Below are 21,262 nucleotides of genomic sequence, written 5' to 3'. Positions count from 1 at the left end.
AGAAGAATGTGAAATGAATGACAGTGAATTAGCAGTCTGTTTTACATTTCACCCCCTCTTGCTTCCAAAGAGGTCACTGATGCAGATAAAAACAGGCAGCTGACTTAAATGACATTTCGGACTTGAGCCCCTCATAAGCTCAAGCCCGAAGCATCAGTTGTGTACCTCTGCCTTCACTACATAAAGAGCACTGTTTGACCTAAGTCTCCCCAGCATTGTGTGTTTTTACTTCAACCACAGTGTCTACAGAATTCTGTGTTTTACCACCTGTTATCACTTACAAATCACCAGGATGTAACATTAAAATTTACCCCATTATTTTTGTTGATGCCAATTCATTGTAACTAATGGGCATAAAGCTGGTCTTCATTTCTAAAGATGCTGATAGAGCACCTGTCTATATATGGAGAATAAATTGGGAGCTTGTTAGGTTTAAAAAGACTTCAAATCTGCCCTCTCTCCAAACAAAGCTAAACAATAGTCATTCATGCCATGATGAATCTTTCCTTTCAAGTTTTTTGTCACTGGGAAAAGACACTGCCCACGACAATTTTCTTTTGACTACATATTTATTCATGTAATTGCACTAAAATAGGAGGCAGATCTTTAACATTTTACACCTACACCTCTAAACATAAGGAACAAGTGTAGGAGTAAACTATTCAGCCTCATTGCCTGTTCTATCATTCAATAAGGTTAGGGCTGAGCTCTCGGTGCCATTTTCATGGACAATCTCCATATTGTTTGATTTCATTAACATCTAAATATCTAATCATTTTGCTCTTTAATCAAATGAGCCTTCCAACCCTAAATTGACCCATTCATTCTTGCTTTTTCCCCTTTAACAATCCTCAATCTATGCCTGTAAATTAACCCAATGCTCTAATTTTATTTAGAACCCCTAATGAAACTCTGGAAGATGACAACCAGTGCATCAACTATTAAAAGGAAAAAAATATACAGTCATTACTTGAATGGTGGAGCACACTTGATGGGCTGAAAGGCCTAATTCTGCTCTCGTCTTTTGGTCTTATAGGCCATCTCCATCGTCTCCTCCTTCAAAACTTTGGAATGCGTGTCATCAGGTCTTGGGCTTATTAATTCCCAGTCCTGCAAAATTCTCCAAGCTTTATTTATGACTGATGCTCCTTGTTTGCTCTCCACCTGCTATTCTCCATTATTTCCGTCGCTTTAACCTCAGGACCTCAACAAGTTCTGTGATGTCTTTGGCTTCTTGAATGTCATTTATAAAAGGTGATACCCTTGCATGGTTTTAACATTTCTCTATACCCTGCACTTGGTCTTTGTAGAACACTTTGGCTTTCTGTAACACTACACCCTGAACTTCGAAAAAAAAATTTCCACATGAAGACAAACAGTTAAATTCAATTTGATATTAACTGCTATTATTGTCATTTCAGTTCAATAAAATAACTCAGAAATTAGGAGGAACAAATCAAAGTAATGCGATGATAAAAACTGGAATATTCTGATATTCATAAATGTCCATTGCACTTACTGCGATTGTCACCACAGTGCGATCAGCAAATGCTGTCATTACCACTTTCTGCAAAATGCTCTCCTGTTAAACAAGAACAAAATTATAAATCTGCTAATTCAGGACTGACTCAGAAAGAATGGCCCCATTTTCCCCTTGTTGATGGCCACCCAGTTATTCAAAAGAAATGGCTCATTTTCTATGTAAAAGAGAATAACCTTGCCATTTCAAAGTCAGCCAGAAAAGGCCATCCAGAGACCATTTATACATCATAAAGAAGTTTTTAAAAAAAATAAAAATAAATCAGGCTTCTACTTAATATCTGGTTGATTGAAATCATGCGTCTCGAAACGGCTTCATGTTCTACATCAGCACAAACCTCGCCATGACCATCTCTCCATTAAAACTGCTGAAGAAGTGGACCTTGAATAGTTGATAATTAGGAAACAACAAGCATGGTGGGAATGTCAAGTGTGGGCTCAAGAAGATGCTGGCTCCACAAGGAAACAGGGAATGCCAGTGGTAAGTGTAAGAAGATGCTGGGTGTGTGATTTATAGGCCTGAGAGCTCTGTGCCTGTGGAGAGGAGGTGAAAGTTTTGGTAAGAGAGTAACTAGCAGGACATTTGACAGGTGGTCAATCCCCTGCTCCCTACTTTTTTTTTTGCCTGAGTTGTTGATGCATTATAACTTATTAAGACAAAATTAGGTGAAGTATTTCATTTTGTAAATCAATCAAACATTGAACTCTATGTCTCTGTAATGTTTGGCTCTCCTCAAATGTTTAACTTACCGTAGCCATGTCAATGGACGCCGTAGCCTCATCCATAATCAGAATGCTGCTCTTTCGTACAAAGGCTCTGGCTAAACTGAAGAGCTGTCTCTGTCCAACACTGAAGTTTTCCCCACCTTCAGTAACCATGGCATCTGTGTAGAAAACAGCCAACCAACATTGGACAAGGTGTGAGGCATAGCACATAATTGTTGTCTTTTTTTAGACATACAGCACTGTAAATAATAGACCAATTCAGCCCTACGAGTCCATGCCACCCAATTACCCTACAACCTCTGGTGGGAGGAAACCGGAGCTCCAGGAGAAAACCCACGCAGACATGGGAAGAACATACAAGCTCCTTATAAAAACAACCCAGGATTCGAACCAGGTCCAGTCCCATTCGCTGGCACTGTAAAGGCATTGCACTAATTGCTACGCCAATCCTGCCACCCTACACAGGTCATTAGTTGCCAAATGATAAAGAGTAGCCTAAAGGAGAATTTGCAATGATGTACAAAATCTATTTCATATCCCCATTGTCCAAATATATTATTTTTAAATTTTTCCATGTGTGGTTAAAAACACATCAATCAACTCACTCACAGCAAGTTCCCACAGCTAGAAAATGAAAGAGGAGAGCAGTTTGGTAATGGTTGGCCAGGAGCTCAGGAGATTTCCACAATGTGTGCCACGTAATCATCTATCTCCACTTGCATTGGCAGAATTAGCAACATCGTATCTCAAAGATAACAATTCTGGCAGTGTCGCACTCCCAAAGTTCTGCATTGTCATGTCAGGAATAGATTTATTGCTCAGTTCTACAGGGGTCCTAAAGTTGGTTAATTTTGTATTTCAGGCCAAGTCAAAAGGTTCTTATCTTCTGTGAATAGTTGCCAAATAGAATCTTATTCTTTGGCATCAACTGCAATAGCAAATATGACAATTTTTCATTTTAGACTAGTTAAAGTTTAAAATGATAAATTTTGGACTAGTGCAGTTAGTCCTCTAAATTCAATACAGACTTAGGAATTAGAAGCAGAAGAGTGTTATTTGCTCCCTTGTGCCTGTATTTAATAATGTCGTGGCTGATCTGAGTGTAACCACAATTCCATGCTCCTGTCTTGCCTTGGTAACTTTTCACACCCATGGTTATCAAATATTTATCTTTCTACCTTAAATACCTCTGCCATAAAAATATTCAAAAGCACAGCTTCCAACATCTACTGGAAGAGAGTTCCAAATACAGAAGCCCCACTGAGAGAGATAAAAAAAATCACCTTGACTCTGTCTTAAATGAGCAACTCCTTACTTTAAATAGTGATTCAGGGTCCCTTAAAAGTTTCAACCAAGCTCTTTTTCATATATAAAAAATACTACAGCACCCTATAGCCTGAATATATCTGTGATTGTCTGATCTCAGAAGCCAAGCAGATACAGGACTGGTCAGTACTTGAGGGGAGACCGCCTAGGAACACCAGGTGCTGTCGGTATCTGTGAGGGGGGCTGGACAAAGTGGCGACTCTCTGTCTGCCTTATGGTCGACAAAAAAGAATTTCATGTATGTTACATTCTAAATGTAGTATTACATTCCAATAATGGAATCTTTACCTTTACTTGTCCTGCATGTGCATTGTTTGTCTATTGTGTGCCTGCATGCTTTGCACTGAGGACTGGAGAATGCCATTTTGGCCCCCCCACATCTCCATCGGGCACACAAAACTCAAAGCGGTCAACCAGTTTACCTATCTCGGCTGCACCATTTCATTGGATGCAAGGATCGACAACGAGATAGACAACAGACTCGTCAAGGCAAATAGCGCCTTTGGAAGACTAAACAAAAGAGTCTGGAAAAACCACCAACTGAAAAACCTCACAAAGATTAGCGTGTAAGGAGCCGTTATCATACCCACACTCCTGTTCGGCTCCGAATCATGGGTCCTCTACCGGCATCACCTACGGCTCCTAGAACGCTTCCACCAGCGTTGTCTCCACTCCATCCTCAACATTCATTGGAGTGACTTCATCCCTAACATCGAAGTACTCGAGATGGCAGAGGCCGACAGCATCGAATCCACGCTGCTGAAGATCCAACTGCACTGGGTAGGTCACGTCTCCAGAATGGAGGACCATTGCCTTCCCAAGATCGTGTTATATGGCGAGCTCTCCACTGGCCACCGTGACAGAGGAGCACCAAAGAAGAGGTACAAGGACTGCCTAAAGAAATCTCTTGGTGCCTGCCACATTGACCACCACCAGTGGGTTGATATCACCTCAAACCGTGCATCTTGGCGCCTCACCGTTCGGTGGGCAGCAACCTCCTTTGAAGAAGACCGCAGAGCCCACCTCACTGACAAAAGACAAAGGAGGAAAAACCCAACACCCAACCCCAACCCACCAATTTTCCCCTGCAACCGCTGCAACCGTGTCTGCCTGTCCCGCATCGGACTTGTCAGCCACAAACAAGCCTGCAGCTGACGTGGACATTTACCCCTCCATAAATCTTCGTCCGCGAAGCCAAGCCAAAGAAAAGAACTTGTGCAGTCAGATGATAATAAACTTGACTTGACAACCTGCCCATTCCAACTGTTAGTCTTGTAAACCATTTTTTAAGTGTATTTCCATTGCCTGGGCATCCTTAAACTTGGATCCTTATCTCCAGTACAGCAGATAAACTCTGACCTGTTTGTATTCAAACCCGTAGCAATAAATGATAATATTCTACTTGCTTTCCCAATTACTTGCTGTACCAGTGCACCATGCGGATCATTCGCCATGATACCTGGGTTCCTTCGCTTCTCAGAGCACCATAATCTCCCAGCGTTTAGACAACATACAGACTTTTTTGTTATTTTGCTTGCTGGAATACAAAAATTATGCATTTTCCCCATTACTATTCAGACCTTTGCGTCTACCTTTAAGCTATCTGGATTCCTTTGTGGTCACAGGACCGTAAGATACAGGAGCAAAATTTGGGCCATTTGGTCCGGCAAGTCAGCTCTGCCATTCGAATGATGGCTGGGTATTTTTTTCTCCCAACCCCATTCTCCTGCCTTCTCTCCAGAACGTTACACACCCTTAGTAATCAAAAATCTATGAACCCCCGCAGAAAATACTACACCTGCTCCCTCATCACCTTTTGGAGCCCCATAAGTGAAGCAACCCTTTACTTGTGAATCTGTAGGGGCCATCTACTGCACCCAGTGGTATCCTCTGCATCGGAGAGACTGGTCGCAAAGGTGAGATTGTTTCATTGAGAACCTTTGGTCTGCTGCAATAATGGGGACCTCCTTTTGGCCAGCCATTTTAATTCCACACCCCATTCCCTTATCAACATGTCTGCCCATGGCCTCATGCATTGTCAAACTGAGGTTACTTGCAAAATGGAATAACACCTGATATTCTATCTATGGTGATACATCACTGGCCCACTGCAGGGGGCAACCTGTGTACCTGCAGAAGAGCACTGGAGGACAAGGCAACACCTGGCCAGCGGTCAATCAGCCGACCTGAATGGATCAAGCCCCACCCGGTCAGCTGCCAATCACCCTCTGGAATATAAGCTAGATCTGGCCCCTCCAGGTCAGTCTCAGAGCTTGCACAGCACCCTCACAACCAGCTCTGTGGAAGTTTATGCAGAATAAAGCCTGTTGAGCAGACTTTATGTTTTGTGTCTGCTTTCTACTCGATAGCGCATCACATTATCTGTGCACGCTCCAACCAGACAGGATTAACACCAACTTTTCCAGTTTATTTTAGACCCCTTGCCCATCTCTCTCTCTTTCTCTCACTCCTTCCCCCTCTCTTCAGAGAGCTACCCCCTCCCCCATCACTTCTCAGTGGTTTTTTCTTCAGCCCACCCACCTAGATCCACTTTCCTGTTGGCATGTGCTCCTCTCCCTGCTCCTTCTTCCCTCCTCCGCTCTTCTCCCCCAACTGTTTCATTCAGGTACCTGCCTGCTTTTTCGCTCATACCTTGAGGAATGGCTCAGGCTCGAAACATTGGTTACCCTTTGCTTGCTAGGAATGCTGCTTGACCTGATGAGTTTCTCCTGTGCCTCTGTGTATGGCACCTCCCATATCCTTATTTTCCATTATTAATTCTCTAGTCCCACTTTCTCGGAGGCCAATCCTCTCTTTGTGAATCCTGTTCTTTTCAAAGTATCAATAGAGGTTCTTCCTATACATTTTAAAAAATATATATATTTCTGGCTAGCTTTAACCATAATTTTTTCTTCCACATTAATCATTTTATGCTGTTTATCTCATACTCCGTCCAATCTTCTGCCAAAATAAAATTTAAAAAAAAGTGCTTGGTGCCAGAGGTTGTCAATTCTGTGAACTCTTTGTAGATTACTAGAAGATTCACACACAAAAGAATGATCCAAGGAGGTACTTGAGAGAGATGGAACTGTAAAATAACCGGAGTGACCACTTCATATTCTCAAATAAAGATGATAGCTTTGGAGAGATGAACACATTCTACATCTGTCAAACACTCATTGTGATGCCAGTCTCATGCAGCAGCTGACAATATATATCAGCCTCTGACACAGAAAAATTGTCAAAGCATCATACAATCTGGAAACAGACCATACAGCCCACTAAAAGTCCATGGAAACCCATGGGCATCCTGTGTTCATCCCTCCTCCCAGCCCATTGCTTTCTATGCCCAGGCAATTCTAGTACTTGATACTTCCTCAACCTTAAAGCAATTCTGCTTCCACCACCCTCTCCAACAGTGAATTCCAGGTACTCATCACTATGTGTACAAGGTGCCTCTCAGGTGGCTTTTAAATCTTTTACCCTTTATCTGGTGATTGTCCTTCCATTTTATTCACCTTGAATATGGGGGAATGTTTATGGCACTCTACCCTATCTATACCCCTCAAAATTTTACATACCTCTCTCAAGTTCTTTCTAAACCTTCTCCACTCCAGAGGAAAAAAAACCCCAGAACTCCATTCTCTCTTTGCAACTGGAGTACCATATCAGGCAATATCCTGGTGAATATTCTCTGCATCTTCTCCAGCATGATGCTTTACTAACTCCTACCCAAGTCAGCTAGTATAACAGGCACCAGACTTCACTCCATCGAGGACATCTACAGAGGAGTGTCTCAAAAAAAGCAGCCTCTATCCTCAAAGACCCCCATCACCCAGCCCATGCCCTCTTCACTCTGCTATCATTGGGAAAAAGGAACAAGAGCCTGAAGACGAGCACTCAGCAGCACAAGGACAGCTTCTTCCCCGCTGCCATCAGATTCCTGAATAATCAATGAACAAAAGACACTGCCTTACTTTTTTTTATATACAGTTATATGGTAAGATGGTTATAATATGAATGTTTGCACTATTATGCTACCGCAAAACATTGAATTTATGACTTGTTCATGAGTATAAATTCTGATGACCCATCTCGGCTTGCATTCTTGCGTTCTTTTAAAACTGCAGTGGGAGCAGGTTATTCTTCATTCTAAGGCACTATCTAAAAAATAAAGTGACAACACAGGATAAAATGAAGCAGCTGTGGTTTTGACCATCTTCACTTCCAATGGGAAGAGTTGCCTTACCAAGAAGACAAAGTGAAGGGAAGATCTACTTTGCCAAAATGATTCAATGTGCATTGCTCTCTAATGGCAACAGATTAAAAACTGACTCATCAATCTTTAATCCAAGCATGTCATGGATTGATTTGTGTGGAATTCACGAGTGACCCAGAAAGCAGCCTCCATCATCAAGGACCCTCACCACCCAGGTCATGCCTTTTTCTCACTGCTACCCCATTAGGAAGGAGGTACAGGAACCTGAAGATGCGCACCCAATGTTACGAAAACAGCTTCTTTCCCTCTACCATCAGATTTCTGAACGGACAATGAACCAATAGACATTACATCACCTTTTTCCCTCTTTTAGTACTAATTATTTATTTTTAAATGCTGTATTTACAGAACTGTAATTTAAAGCAATTTTTGCACTCTATAATGCATAGTACTGCAAGAGAAGGCATCTCGTTACACATATTCATGAAAATAAACCTGATTCTGAAATTCAGAATGTGTCCTCTGGTAATTAGCAATACATCACGAACTATCACTCTCAGGGAAGGCTTACTAGACGAATACATAGCAGATTGTCTTATGACAATTGTCTTCCATCTGCTGGAGTCTAGAAGATTAAGGGGGACTTGACTGAAGCATATGAAATCCTGAGGTGTTTTGGAAGAGTAGAAGTATGGGGGAAGTTCCCTCTTCTGAGAGAATCTAAAACTTGGGGTCACTCCACAAAAATAAAGGGTCATCATGTTAAAACAGAGGAGATATTTTTTCCCCCTCTCTTGGACATTATGAATGTTTGAATGCCCTTCTCACCACAAAGGGCAGGGGAAACAAAGATTTAAAAAAAAAAGACAGAGTTGATAAACAAATGTGCATGGAAAAGGGGAATTGAGATTACAGTCAGATCAGCCTCCATCTTAAGGAATGGTAGAACAATCAAGGGGCTGAATGGCCTACTCCTGCTTCTAACTCACATGTTCATAAATGACCTGGAAATTTCAACTTCTAGCATCTTAGAAAGAGGTACAGGGAACTTGCCCACATACTTAATCCACCCGGGAGCGATTTGACCATGTTTTTTAGCTGAGCTATTTCCAAAGCTTCCCACAGCCTGTCATCAGTGCATTTGCACTCGGGGTCCAGGTTAAAACTGAAAGAGAAAGAAGTCACAAAAATATCATTTTATTTCTATTTTGCCTGTTGGTGCTGTTTTAGTGGGTATTCTGATGAGTTTAAATGCAAGCTCTCAGTGTTGCAGTTGCAGATTTGGAACCAAATGCTGTCTTCGAATAGAGCCACTGGGAATTTCAATCCCCACCTTCATCTGGTCCAATTTTTAGCTGAGGCCACTGATTAAGCAAATTTTATAAGATTACCAGTGGAAGATGGGAATGCATCCTGTTATTCCCAGCTGAGCTGTTTGGAAAAAGTCGTGCAAACTCACAAATAATCTAGCGAAACCCTGTTCTCCAACTGCAGAGTTAACAGGTTAGTTAACATGTGAGAGTTGCCACTTCTCTGCGCAAGCAAAACTGTATAAGTGAGCGCAAATGTTACTTTTTTCAAAAACAAAAATCCCAGAATATAACGTAGCCTTTCAGATTAGTAGCAATAAAAATCACACAACAGATGAGAAAATGTTATTAGTGTGCAGGCCTGTAAACCTCATGGGATGATGAGGTGCATGGGATGAGATGAAGAGGCAGCACAGTGAGATAGTTAGTGGAGCTGTTGTCTCACACCCCGGAGGCCTGGGTTCATTCCTGACCCATGCTTTCTGCATGGAGCCCCCAAAAATCCTACCAGGTTGGGTGGGTGATCGATCGTTGTTCCTAGAGTGTAGATGGTCTAGGGGCAGTGTATGAGAATGTGCTGAGAATATAAATGGAATCAATGTATATAAGTGGCTGATGGTCCATGTGGGCTGAAGAACCTTTACCGTTCTCTCTCTCTAATAACATTCAACAGGTTAGGGAAACTTACAAAGAAATGGGGGTGTGATAGTATGGGATCCTATCACCTCTGTATATATTTGTATATAATGGTAATGATTGGCTGAGAGCTGTAGCCACACCTACTGGCCAGGTCATAAGGAGCTGCACCTAACCAGATCCAGGTCAGACTGGACTGGTCGACCTCGATGTACTACACTCCAGTCTTATGGTAATAAAAGCCTTGGTTTGAATCTACAGGTCTTTGACTCATTCAACACACTACAGGGGGAACAGCTGAGATTGGCTGTTGTGGTAGAAAGCACGGTTAGTAGTTCAATATCCCATTTTGAGGGATTGGCGGGGTGTGAATCTCTATCAGTAGTCCAAACCAGATGTGACAAAATCAACTGGCAGGCCAGCACCCAAACTAATTATGCATTAAATTCAATAAAAAGGCATGTAAAATAGGTATAATTTGTTGCTGCTTGCTCAGCCTTCAAGGGTTAGCAGGGGGAGGGGGGTGGTGGAAGGTAAGTACGAGACAAATTATGACCAGAAAAGTCAACAGTCCAATTCCTACATGTCATCCCAATGTGATCAGAAGTTACATTTTAATGATAGCGCCACTTCAGGGATCAGGTAGTCCATTTCCATTTCCTGCATTAATCATCTTTTGGTGTTGACGAAGACTATTAGACCATTTATCACTTGTGACTTTCAACCGATGACCCAATGTTACCACCACTGCTGACTGGGCACAAGTGCAGCAGAAAACATTCATCTGACAAAAACCCTCTGATCATTTTACTGACATTGCTTGGAAATAGAGTCATGGGAATTGCTGAACAAGAAACTCCAAGGTACATCTGGTCCACCTTCTGTTGGTTGTGTAGTTCAGCAGTGATGGAGTTATTGAGTAAATATGCCAATCAATCAATTAATCCATTGACAATGAGGAAAACCAGAGGGAGGGAGAGACATGGGAATGATGGATCTGTGGTTATCTGTTTCTTCCAAGTGTGATGAGCTTATCTCAGCACATCACACCAGAGATTAAAGCTTCATAATGTTTTAGTTGTAAGATGTGAAATAAGGTATGTGAATTCACTGAGAGGAACAATCAATCAATCCAATGGCTGGTGGAGCAAGCAACAAATAAAAAGTTTGCATTGTTTTACATAGCTTGCCTTTAACGTTAGGTTAATGTTGGTTCAAATTCTAACTAAAATTATTTTCTGAATTTTTGTCAAAAACAAAGCCACAGAGTTTTCTTCTCAACTCCTAACAGCTCAAAAATCAGTTCAAATATATATTTTTATTCCTTCCTACAAATACTCAGTGGTTATCTGATGTGATGGCATGCTTGACTCTGGGGGGGAATAAAATGAGATGCTCTACTAATGTAATGAATCTTAATTTTCTAAATTTATGGGGTCTTTTCCTTAATTATTATCACAATTTATAAGATTATTGGATCCCATTTTACAGTTTGGTTATCCTTTCTTTCATGTATTAATGGAACATGTATGTTTAATCATAACTTCAAAAGGGAAGGGTTAGATTATTAGAATAGTTTTTGTTTTATAAATATTTTTTTAAATCTTTTTCATACGCTGTTTACAGGTATTCTTTGGATATATATTCTTGTATGATCATATGTATTGGAAAGAGAAAAATATTTTTTTCTTCAAGTGCATCTTATCAATGGAAATATGATTTCTACTGGCAATCTGGACGTGTTTACCTAACATTTAATTAATAGTTATGTTTGGAGAACATGGAGATTTTAAGATGAGCTGTAAAAAGAGTTCGACATCTGGCATTTCTATAACTCGGCATAAGACTGAACGTCTCGGAGTCAAAAGCTCTTTGCTTCTCTATCTGCCTTTATATCTCAGTTCTTTAAACACTTGGTGCTTTTCACTCTCAAAAAAGCTGTAATGTTCATTTTGACAACTTACAGCAAAGCAGATGTGAGATTCCCATTTGGATTGGGCTGCTTTACAGCTCCACAAAAAGAACACTTCAGCAGCCAGCACTGACTGAACGCAGTTGCTTACCGAATGGATCCACTGAAGAGCACAGGATCTTGCAAAATGATGGAAAGCCTGGACCGAAGTGTATGAAGAGGGAGTTTACTGATGTCTATTCCATCAATGACAATTTTACCTAATGTATAAATATAGGAAATAAAAACATCATACAGATTACAATCCAATCTCAGACTTTCCCCAAATTTGTCATCCCATACTTGTTTTCCCATCTCAATAAATTATGTTCATAGATTGACAAAACCCATATGCCCTCTGATTGTGAGGCTCAGCCAGGGCAGACAGTGGAAAAAAAAAGATTGTTTAACTAGAACAACCATGTGACTCCCATCTGTGGAAAATATACTGTAAATCAGTTGCTGAGACAAGCCCTGCTTTCTCACAGAGATTTAAATAAGGTTACCATATATTTTAGCGTTATCACTGACAAGGTGCATGGTGAATGCAAAACCTAACCTTCAAATATATCCACCATCCTGAAAAAAGCCAGAGACAAGGATGATTTCCCACTGCCTGTGCGCCCACAGATCCCAACCTGGAAGACAAATGGGTCAGATAATCAAATATTGCAGGCTGTTTCACAGTCAAATGTATTAACTCGCAGATGGAAGTAAGCTTGCACAATATTTTAAGGCTGATTATAGTCAGCAGGTCAAGCCACGTCTGTGGGAAGAGAAACAGAGTTAATGTTTCCATTAGAATTGAGGAGACACAGGAAGGGCGGGATGTCTTTAATAGGGACAGTTAAATGATCATTGAGTGAATGGGCACATTTGAGGCTGAGAACATAGACAAAAGAACACTAGCTAAACAACTCAGAGGATGCAGAATGTAGAGCATGAAGATATGCCCAGCAGGTCAGCCTGGACATGCCTTCCACTCCTGGAGTGGAAAGAGGAAAGGGGAAACACCACAGAAGGGCAACAGAAACAGAAGGAAATATCAAGTTGCATGAAGATGTAGAATTGTGTATCAAGTTCAGAAGGTTGCTGAGTACCCAAATGGAAGAGGAGATGCCGTTCCCCAAGCTTGCACTGGGCCAACTGTGACACCACGGGCTTACAGTGGGACTGGATGGAGAATTAAAGTGACAGGCAATGGGAAGCACAGGGTTTCCTGGCAGACTAAACACAGAGCCACACAGTGCTCACCTAATCTGCATTTTGGTTTCTGTAGTGGAGGAGTCCACATAATGAACTTCAAATACAGTAGACTAGACTGGAAAAAGTTCAAGTGAATACAATATTTTGTTTGCATGCACATAGATAAATCTAACATGTGGATCAGAGTTAATGCATGCAGTCATGTGTATTAATCTATGGCATTTAGGAGTAAACATTCCAATTCGTGTAATACCTGGCAACCTACTATCACTGCTCCTTCGGGATTTAAAGTTCTGGAGTAAGCATAAAGGAGATCAGCAAAGAAATGAGCAAGATTTTTTAAATGAAGGTTGTTTAATTAAATTCCCAGTTAAATGAAAATAAAAAGCACCAAGACCAAGTGGTACGAAAGGAAGTAAAATATTTTCATTCTGGTTTAACATTTGTAAATACACTGATAATTCATTAAAAAAGAAAACCTTGGCGGTTGCAAATGCTCTGGGGATAGAAATGAGTGAACTACCTTTTCTTACATGACCTACTCTCAAAATATATCAATACTCAAAAACTGCAATGGTTGGTGTAGTTGTTAGCACAACGCCTTTACAGCACCAGCAATCGGGACCAAACCGGTGTTTGAATCCCGCGCTGTCTGTAAGGAGTTTGTTTGTTCTCCCTGTGTCTGTGTGGGTTTCCTCCCACCGTTCAAAACATACCAGGGGTGTAGGTTAATGCGGTGTAAATGGGGCAGCATGGACTCGTGGGCTGAAATGGCCTGTAGGTCTAAATTTATATTTAAGATTTAAAAAGTTACTCTGGCCTAGAAAGTATCATGCAGCCTGCAAGATATATTTGAATATTGAACTTCCTGACTTACTCCTTCATTGTTCCTCACTGCCTTTGAAATGGCACCTGCCCCCCTACCACTTCCTCTGGCACTCTTCAATGTTTTGGATTGATTTGCATTCCTTTCCATTTCCCTTTGATGTGCTCACTAGCCCCATACTTCGAATATGTTTTGAAACACTCTCTCACTCACACCTCTCAGAATGAACAGGATCTGCAGCAACTCTCACCTTCTGCCCAGGTGTGATGTCGGCTTTAACATGTTTAAGCACTGGTTTGAGAGATGAGTCATAGCGAACACAGAGATCTCGAATCTTTATCTCTCCTTGTTGTGGCCAGTCTTCTGGGACCTGGGATGGGTCTAGATAGAACATTAAAAATCTTGAATCGAACCACAACCTCAGATATCGTTAAATCAAAAGCAAACACAAACTGCAGATGTTGGAGCTCTGAATTTTTAAAAAAAAAACAGAAAGTGGTAGAAACACTCAGTAGGTCATCTGTGGAGAAGGACAGGGCTCCAAGGCTGAAGAACTCACAGCGGCCCTCTGGATACTGGCTCATAGAAACCAGCAAATGAGGGTGGTGATGGTGAACAGGCACCTTCCCGAGGCTTAGAGCCAGGGGCTGTGACTCGGGACATCTGGATCTCAGGTTCACCGCTGGAACAGAAAGGAGGCCGAGCAGCTATGGAGGATATCGGAGTACATGAGACAGCGGCATTGGCAAAGGTGTTGGAACCCACAGACTCTCAATGTCTCTGAAAAGTCTCTGCTAAATATTCCCAGCATTTTCTACTGTCAATTCAAGTTTATTTGAAGGATTTTGTTTTAATCAGCTGCTCGCTATTCTAAATTTCTGTCTTCATATGAGGTAACTCCACTTGCTTTGGGTTTTACAATTGAATGAGGGAACATGGAACTTTACGCTGAGAAGCATAGGTTACACAAGTGACAGCATGGCTCAATGCTCCTTAATAGTATTGATGAAGAAAACCTCCAGAAAAAAAATAATCTGGAATATCACATCCCATCAGGAAGCCAAAGGATCAGATCAAAGGACAGTTTTACATTCGGCCTTATTTTCACATCATGAACTCCCTTGAATCTTTTTCCAGTGTTTGATTAGAGCATGTCTCATTAATGAATCAGGTTTTCATTACCGTCAACAGTGTACACGTGCATCAAGATAATAATACAAACTTTTACTGACCCGTTGTTGCAAGTGCCATAGAACTGAGAGATGGAATAACTCTTCTGTATTGGGTGTTAAGCAAATGGAGTACATATTGGAGTCATGGAGTCACACAGCACAGAACAGGCCCTTCGGCCTAACTTCTCCATACTGAACAAATACACCTTCTGGGCTAGCCCCATTTGGTCCATAGCATTCTAAGCCCTTCCTAACCATGAACCTATTCAAAGGTCTTTCAAATGCCAGAAATGTAAGCTGATTTTATAGGTTTCTCTGGCAGCTTGTTCACTGTGTGAGTGAAAAAGTAGCCCTTCAGGTCCCTTTTAACTTACTCGCCTTCCATCTTAAACCTTGCCCTCCAACTGTAGAATCATCTACTTGGGAAAAAGGACAGTGATTATTCACTTTCTGACTTTACAGACCTCTACAAGATCATCTTTCAGCCTCCTATGCTCCGGGGAATGATGATTTAGCATTTCTAACTTTCCCTATAGCTCTTGCCCTCCAGTCCCAGTAAAATCCTGGAGAATCTTCTCTGCGTCCCTTCCAACTTATTGATGTCCTATATTTGTATTCACCACCTAATCTGGAACTCGAGACTCCTCATCCATGGGAAACACTGATCCTACATCCAACTGGTCGAGTACGACAGAAACCATGTTCTGATGAGATCCCCTCTCCTTTTCCTAAACTCCAGAATATATATGCCCAGCCTATTCATCCTCTCCCCATATTGCAAACCTAACATTCAGGAATAATTCCAATAAATCTTTGCAGCACTCTCTCTGTACCAAATACATTCTTTTTATACGTAGGAGACCAACACTTCACACGATACACCAGATAGTCTCAATAAGGCCCAATAAAATTGCAGTAACACTTCTTTATTCCTCTGGTAAAATCCTCTCATAATAAAGATCAACATATTTTTCATCTTCCTAAACATCTGCTACATTGACAGCAATAGAGTTTCATGACTGTCAAACAATGACACTTAAGTCCTTTTTTTGCTTTTTCAGTGTTGCTATAACAATCACATATTTGCTTTAAGCATGTGGAGAAAGAAGTTCCTGAAATAAATTGGAGATGGTGCCGGTCTTCATTGGCATGGTCCTTGGCCAGAGTGGAGCAGCAGCGAGAGCCGGATGAATAAAGGCGGGGATTGGGAAAGCACTTGACACTTAGGTCCTTTTGAACAACACCATCACCCAATTTCTAATCATACAAAAATATCCAGCTTTTCAATCTTAGGCAACAAAATTAATAATGTCACAGTTTTGCACATTAGGTTCTATCTGTTATGTTCTTGCTGACTTGTTCAGTTACTGGAGGCTAAGGAACATCACACAGATACTGTAATCAATCTCTGTATGCTGATCAGATATTGCAAGTAAAATGGCATTGTGAAGATAATTGTGACATTCTCACAATTGACTAGTCCTGGACACTGTAAAAACACAACGCTGGAGAAACTCCGCGGGTCAAACAGTGTCCTTCACACAACCAACATTCCGGGCTTGAGCCCTTCATCAAGGTATGGAAAAGTGTCAGCAGACATCCATGCAAGAGTAGGGGCAGGGAGGTGCATCTGCAAAGGCAGGAGGTGGAGGAGGAAGGGAGGGGACACCAGCAATCAAGGAGAAGAGGGATGGCTAGGTGATTAGAGAAGGAAGGGGGGAGGAGAACAGGGAAGGGGAGGAGGAAAGAGGGGGAACGAGGAGAGCAGGCTAGCAGATTTGGAGGAAGTGAAATAAGTTAAAGGAAAAGTTGTATAAAGTGAGGACAATGGGTACCTGTCTGCCTGTTTGTGGGCTTTATGGAGTAATCCATGCTGCAACCCTACAAAGGCAAAGCCCCTTAACTCTTCCTCCGGCATAGTGATGACTACATTGAGACTGGCTCATGCATCCACAATGAGCTTGTCAACTTCATTCACTTCACGGCCAGCCTCTGATCTCAAACTCACCTGGTGCATCTCTGACAATACTCTCACCTTCCTGGATCTCTCTGCCTCCATCTCGGGAAACAAGCTTTCCATCATCGTATGTTATTAACCCACTAACTCCCACATCTACCTGGACTACACTTTCTCACACCCTGTTCTCTGCAAGGATTCTATCTCCTTCTCTCAATTTCTCCGCTTCGGTCTCAACGGGTGTCAAGATGAGGTCTTCTAATCCAGATCTTCTGAAATGTCTGCCTTCTTCCATTGATGTAGCTTCCCCTCCACCACCATCAACTCATCCCTCTTGCATCTCCTCCATTTCCTTCATCTGCACTGGCCCCCTCTGTCCCCAGATAAACCCCCTCCCCATCCTCACCTACCACCCATCAGCATCCACATCATCCTCTGGAATTTCCAGCACTTACAACAGGATCCCACTACCAGACATATCTTCCCCTCTCTGCCTTCCATAGGGACTGCTCTCTCCATGACTCCCTTGTGCTCCCATGACTCCATTCCTCCCAACCTATCACAACATCTGCCCCCCCCCCACCACTGGTACCTTCTCCTATGGACACTTCCTCCCTCACTATAGGCCGGGACCCTAAACAGGCCTTTCCAGTAAAGCAACACTTTACTTGTATATCCACGGGACTGATTTACTACATCCAGTGCTCCCTCTGTGACCTTCTCTACATCGGAGAGACTGGGCGCAGATTGGGAGATCACTTCGTTGAGCACCTTCACTCAGTCCACACCAGTGGCAGAGACCTCCCAGTAATCAACCATTTCAGTTCTGTGCCACACTCCCACACTCACATCTCTGTCCATGGCCTTATGTACTATCCCACCAAGACCACCCCCAAATTGGATGAACACCTGATTTGCCATCTGGGAACTCTCCAGCCAGATTGCATTAACATTAACTTTTCCTATTTCTGTTGATCTCTGCTACCCCTTCTCCCTCCCCTCTCTATTCACCTAGCCATCTCTCCTCCCATCAATCGCTGCTGTCCCCTCCCTCCCATCTCCACCTATCACCTCCTCCCTTTGCGACCACACCTCCCCCTCCCAACTTTCTTGTTCGGACGCCTGCTGATATTTTTCCCATACCTTGTTGAAGGGCTCAAGACCAAAGCGTCACTTATGTATTTTTACCTTTGCTATATAAAGGACACTGTTTGACCTGCTGAGTTTCTCCAGCATTGTTTTACTTCAACCACACTGTATATAGATTTTCGTGTTCTACCTCAATTCTGGACACTAGCTGCTTGAACCTCCAGGGGAAGAATGGTCCCTCTGATGTGACACTGGAGTCAACCACACTTGATTCCCAAGTATGAAAGCAGAATAAAATTTACTTAGTAATACACGAGTTCACTTTAACAAGAACACACCAATATTTATTATTATATTTTTGCTTCTAGGTTCCAATTCAAAGGAACATGATACACTTCTGAACCTACCCATGGTTCCTTCGTAATTCTCACTCTCAATGTTCAGGAAACTGTTGACCTTCTTCACTGCTCCCATCTGAACTTCCAGATCCGCCAGGTTCCTTACCACCCAGTTGAGATAATTACATACCTATTTGAGAAAAATACATTTAAATTGTGTCTTCCAGGATGCTCTAAAGCATAATTGGGTTAGTTATCAAAGGACAGTTGCTGAAAATAATAAAGATGTGTCATAAATCATCTGATTTGTGTGTAAGTATTGGCCTTGACAAAGGCGAACGTCCCTTGTTCTTCTTTGAAAGGGTGTTATTGAATCAGTCTGGTCCACCCAAGAGACGGAACTGGATATGCAAGATCATATCAAAACGTAATGGGAGTTTTCTCAATTTATGAGGCCCCTCTTTGGAAAAAAGTACACATACTGAGCAATTTCTTTTGTCAAATGAAAAAGGCAAACTGCTGGAGTGGGTCAGGCAGCATCTGTGTAGTCAGAAATGATCAAGATTTTGGGTCGTGATCCTACATGAAGACTCCCGACCCAATGAGGGACTTCACCATTTGCCTCCTTTTATGCCACATGCTGCTTTAATAAGGCTTCAAGTTTCAGTTAGACATTAACTTTAATGAAAACCAAGTTAATACGTGGACAAGACTTATCTAACGGAGCAAACAAAAAGCACACCACAGGTACAGCATTAGTTCTGCACAACCAATTGAAATACTTTAGAAACTTTTGGTGCTACCTTGTGCAGTAGTGGAGACAGACAGGGAATTGAGGGGCCACTGTATTTGACAAACAATTCAACTTACCGTCAGTGCATAGGTAAGGCCAAATCCTATAAGGCCTGATGAAAGATTGTAGTAAGAGGAAAACATAATGGAAGCCAAAGCTGCAGTAAGTACAATGTAGGCACCAAGGTAATCCTGTTTATTTCAATGGAAAGAATGTATCAGTTTACACTCATATAACAGGCTATTGGTAATTAACCATTAAAAGATTACACTCGACTCGCCTCATGACCTTACAGATGGAAACATTAACAGTTGCTGCCGAACCGTCCAATAATTCTTTCTGGAACCTTATGACTTCACTGGAAAGATATGATAAAAACATACGCCGTAGCTGCTCATTGTTAGCACAACAGACCAGGAACGGAGCCAGGTTTACATCTAAAAATTCTGCCAATGTTGATCAGCGACAGGTTTTTTTCTTGGTTTCTCCCTTTACAGATGTACAATGCCCATTCATACCACATAAACTCCTGGCAAATATAACCTTGAATTGAACTAAAAATAAGGAAAATAAAGGGTATAACTTGACTCCATGGAAGATGACAAGATTTCCTGACTGTGAGGAAGCGGTGTGCATTAGCAATATGAAAAGATTCAACTGTTCCTCAATACTGTAAAGTGCTGGACTGGATGAGTCCTCTTAAAGAGACTTCAAAGGATGCCTGTATTATTTTAACATTTAGCAGTACTGACACGCGGTTTGTTTACATTTTCTATAGCTTACGATTGTAAGCACATTGAATATAAATCAGTCTCTCGTACCGTTCTAACCTCCAGCCATCTATTGGCAGCTGACAGGAACAAGTAGGTGATGTTATTGGCATCAGTTAGCTCCAACATGCGCTGCTTGAACCTGGATTCGTGTCTGCAACAAAACAGATTCCTTCTTTCAAATTAATATATTATTTCTTAGCTGGATACGGGAACTCATTTTCAACAGCTTAATTTGACTTCAAGTTAGGGTCTGTCCAGCTCAATTAAATGTTTTTTTTTTGTTGTGGAAGAATTAAAAATGCTCTCGCTTTTGATAGAGAGTCTCATGGCTGCGTAAGTTTCCTGATGAAAACAGCTTAATTTGACTTCAAGTTAGGGTCTGTCCAGCTCAATTAAATGTTTTTTTTTGTTGTGGAAGAATTAAAAATGCTCTCGCTTTTGATAGAGAGTCTCATGGCTGCGTAAGTTTCCTGATGAACCTCAGTCTGTTCACCACAACCCTGTCAGAATCCACCTCTGCAAGGTAAGTGCTAGGCAGAGCTAAAAGTGAATTTACCCTTACCCCAGTAGATTATTCAGTTCCAGTGGGTTGAAGATCAAAGGGACACAAAAAAATGGGCAATCTGTTATTGCTCTCATTCAAAGTGAGCAATCTCATCTGCACCAAGAGCTATACAGAGGTAAAGCTGGAAGTGTGTTGACTCTGGGATTCACTTAATGGGTTATAAACTGAAATGATATTTTTAAGGGCTCTCAAATGTGACACCCTTTTATTCCCTACTCACCGAGTCCCCCTATTTGAGGAGCAGATGTAGCCCAGTGTCTGCACCTGTATCGCCTAATGTCCCACCATCCCAAACAGTCATAGCTGGGAAGCACAATAGATAACCCACTGGCAGATTCTGCCCGAGAGTGAACGCGAGGCCACTGCAGTTTGCAGAGCAGAAAGACCGAGCAGCAGCATCACCCGGCATGAGCCCCCACCGTCTTACCGGAATGCTCGGATTGTTGTGAGCCCTTCTGCGGTTTCTGAAAAATGGCACAGCAGAGGTAACTGCGTACTGTCATCCAGCTCTTGAAGATCCCTTCACAAGTTTATAATTGAAGAAAAAGAGTTAAGACGCTCCAAGACATGGTTATAAATACAAGCATAAGATGTGGGGATAGCAGCGAGCTATACAACCCCTGAAACTGCTCTGCCATTTAACTCAGTCTAATCTCCACCCAATAAACTTTCAGCCTCCCCCTCAAGAATTCATCAACCCCTGATTTAAATACATACTCTGATTCCACAGTCCTTTGGCAAAGGGAGTTCTAAAACCAATGACTGAGAGAAAAAGGTTTCACCTCATCTTTGACTTAAATGGGTGAGCATTTATTTTTAAACACAAAGAAAACAAA

The 21,262-nt window shown here is 41.8% G+C and overlaps 1 protein-coding gene across 6 annotated transcripts in view; it reads right to left on the bottom strand.

Annotated features, from left to right (window-relative positions):
- The window catches only part of LOC138748566 (ATP-binding cassette sub-family C member 9-like), a 189,907-nt gene that overhangs the window by 39,462 nt on the left and 129,183 nt on the right, over nt 1-21,262 (bottom strand). For all 6 annotated transcript variants that reach the window (XR_011348162.1, XM_069908983.1, XM_069908987.1 and 3 more), the window contains exons 30-39: nt 20,854-20,946; nt 19,910-20,012; nt 19,166-19,279; nt 18,365-18,485; nt 13,990-14,120; nt 12,267-12,345; nt 11,820-11,928; nt 8,872-8,975; nt 2,290-2,423; nt 1,520-1,582 (exon numbers count right to left, since the gene is read on the bottom strand). Coding sequence is in view for 5 of the 6 variants with exons in the window: in XM_069908983.1 (XP_069765084.1) it covers nt 1,520-1,582; nt 2,290-2,423; nt 8,872-8,975; nt 11,820-11,928; nt 12,267-12,345; nt 13,990-14,120; nt 18,365-18,485; nt 19,166-19,279; nt 19,910-20,012; nt 20,854-20,946 (1,051 nt within the window). In the remaining variant the exon portion in view is untranslated. The remainder of the gene's footprint in view (nt 1-1,519; nt 1,583-2,289; nt 2,424-8,871; nt 8,976-11,819; nt 11,929-12,266; nt 12,346-13,989; nt 14,121-18,364; nt 18,486-19,165; nt 19,280-19,909; nt 20,013-20,853; nt 20,947-21,262) is intronic.

This window comes from Narcine bancroftii, chromosome 13, assembly GCF_036971445.1.
Source record: "Narcine bancroftii isolate sNarBan1 chromosome 13, sNarBan1.hap1, whole genome shotgun sequence".
NCBI classification, from domain to species: Eukaryota; Metazoa; Chordata; class Chondrichthyes; order Torpediniformes; family Narcinidae; genus Narcine; species Narcine bancroftii.
The sequence above is the reverse complement of the archived record's forward strand: the minus strand, read 5'-3'. Positions and strand labels throughout refer to the sequence as shown.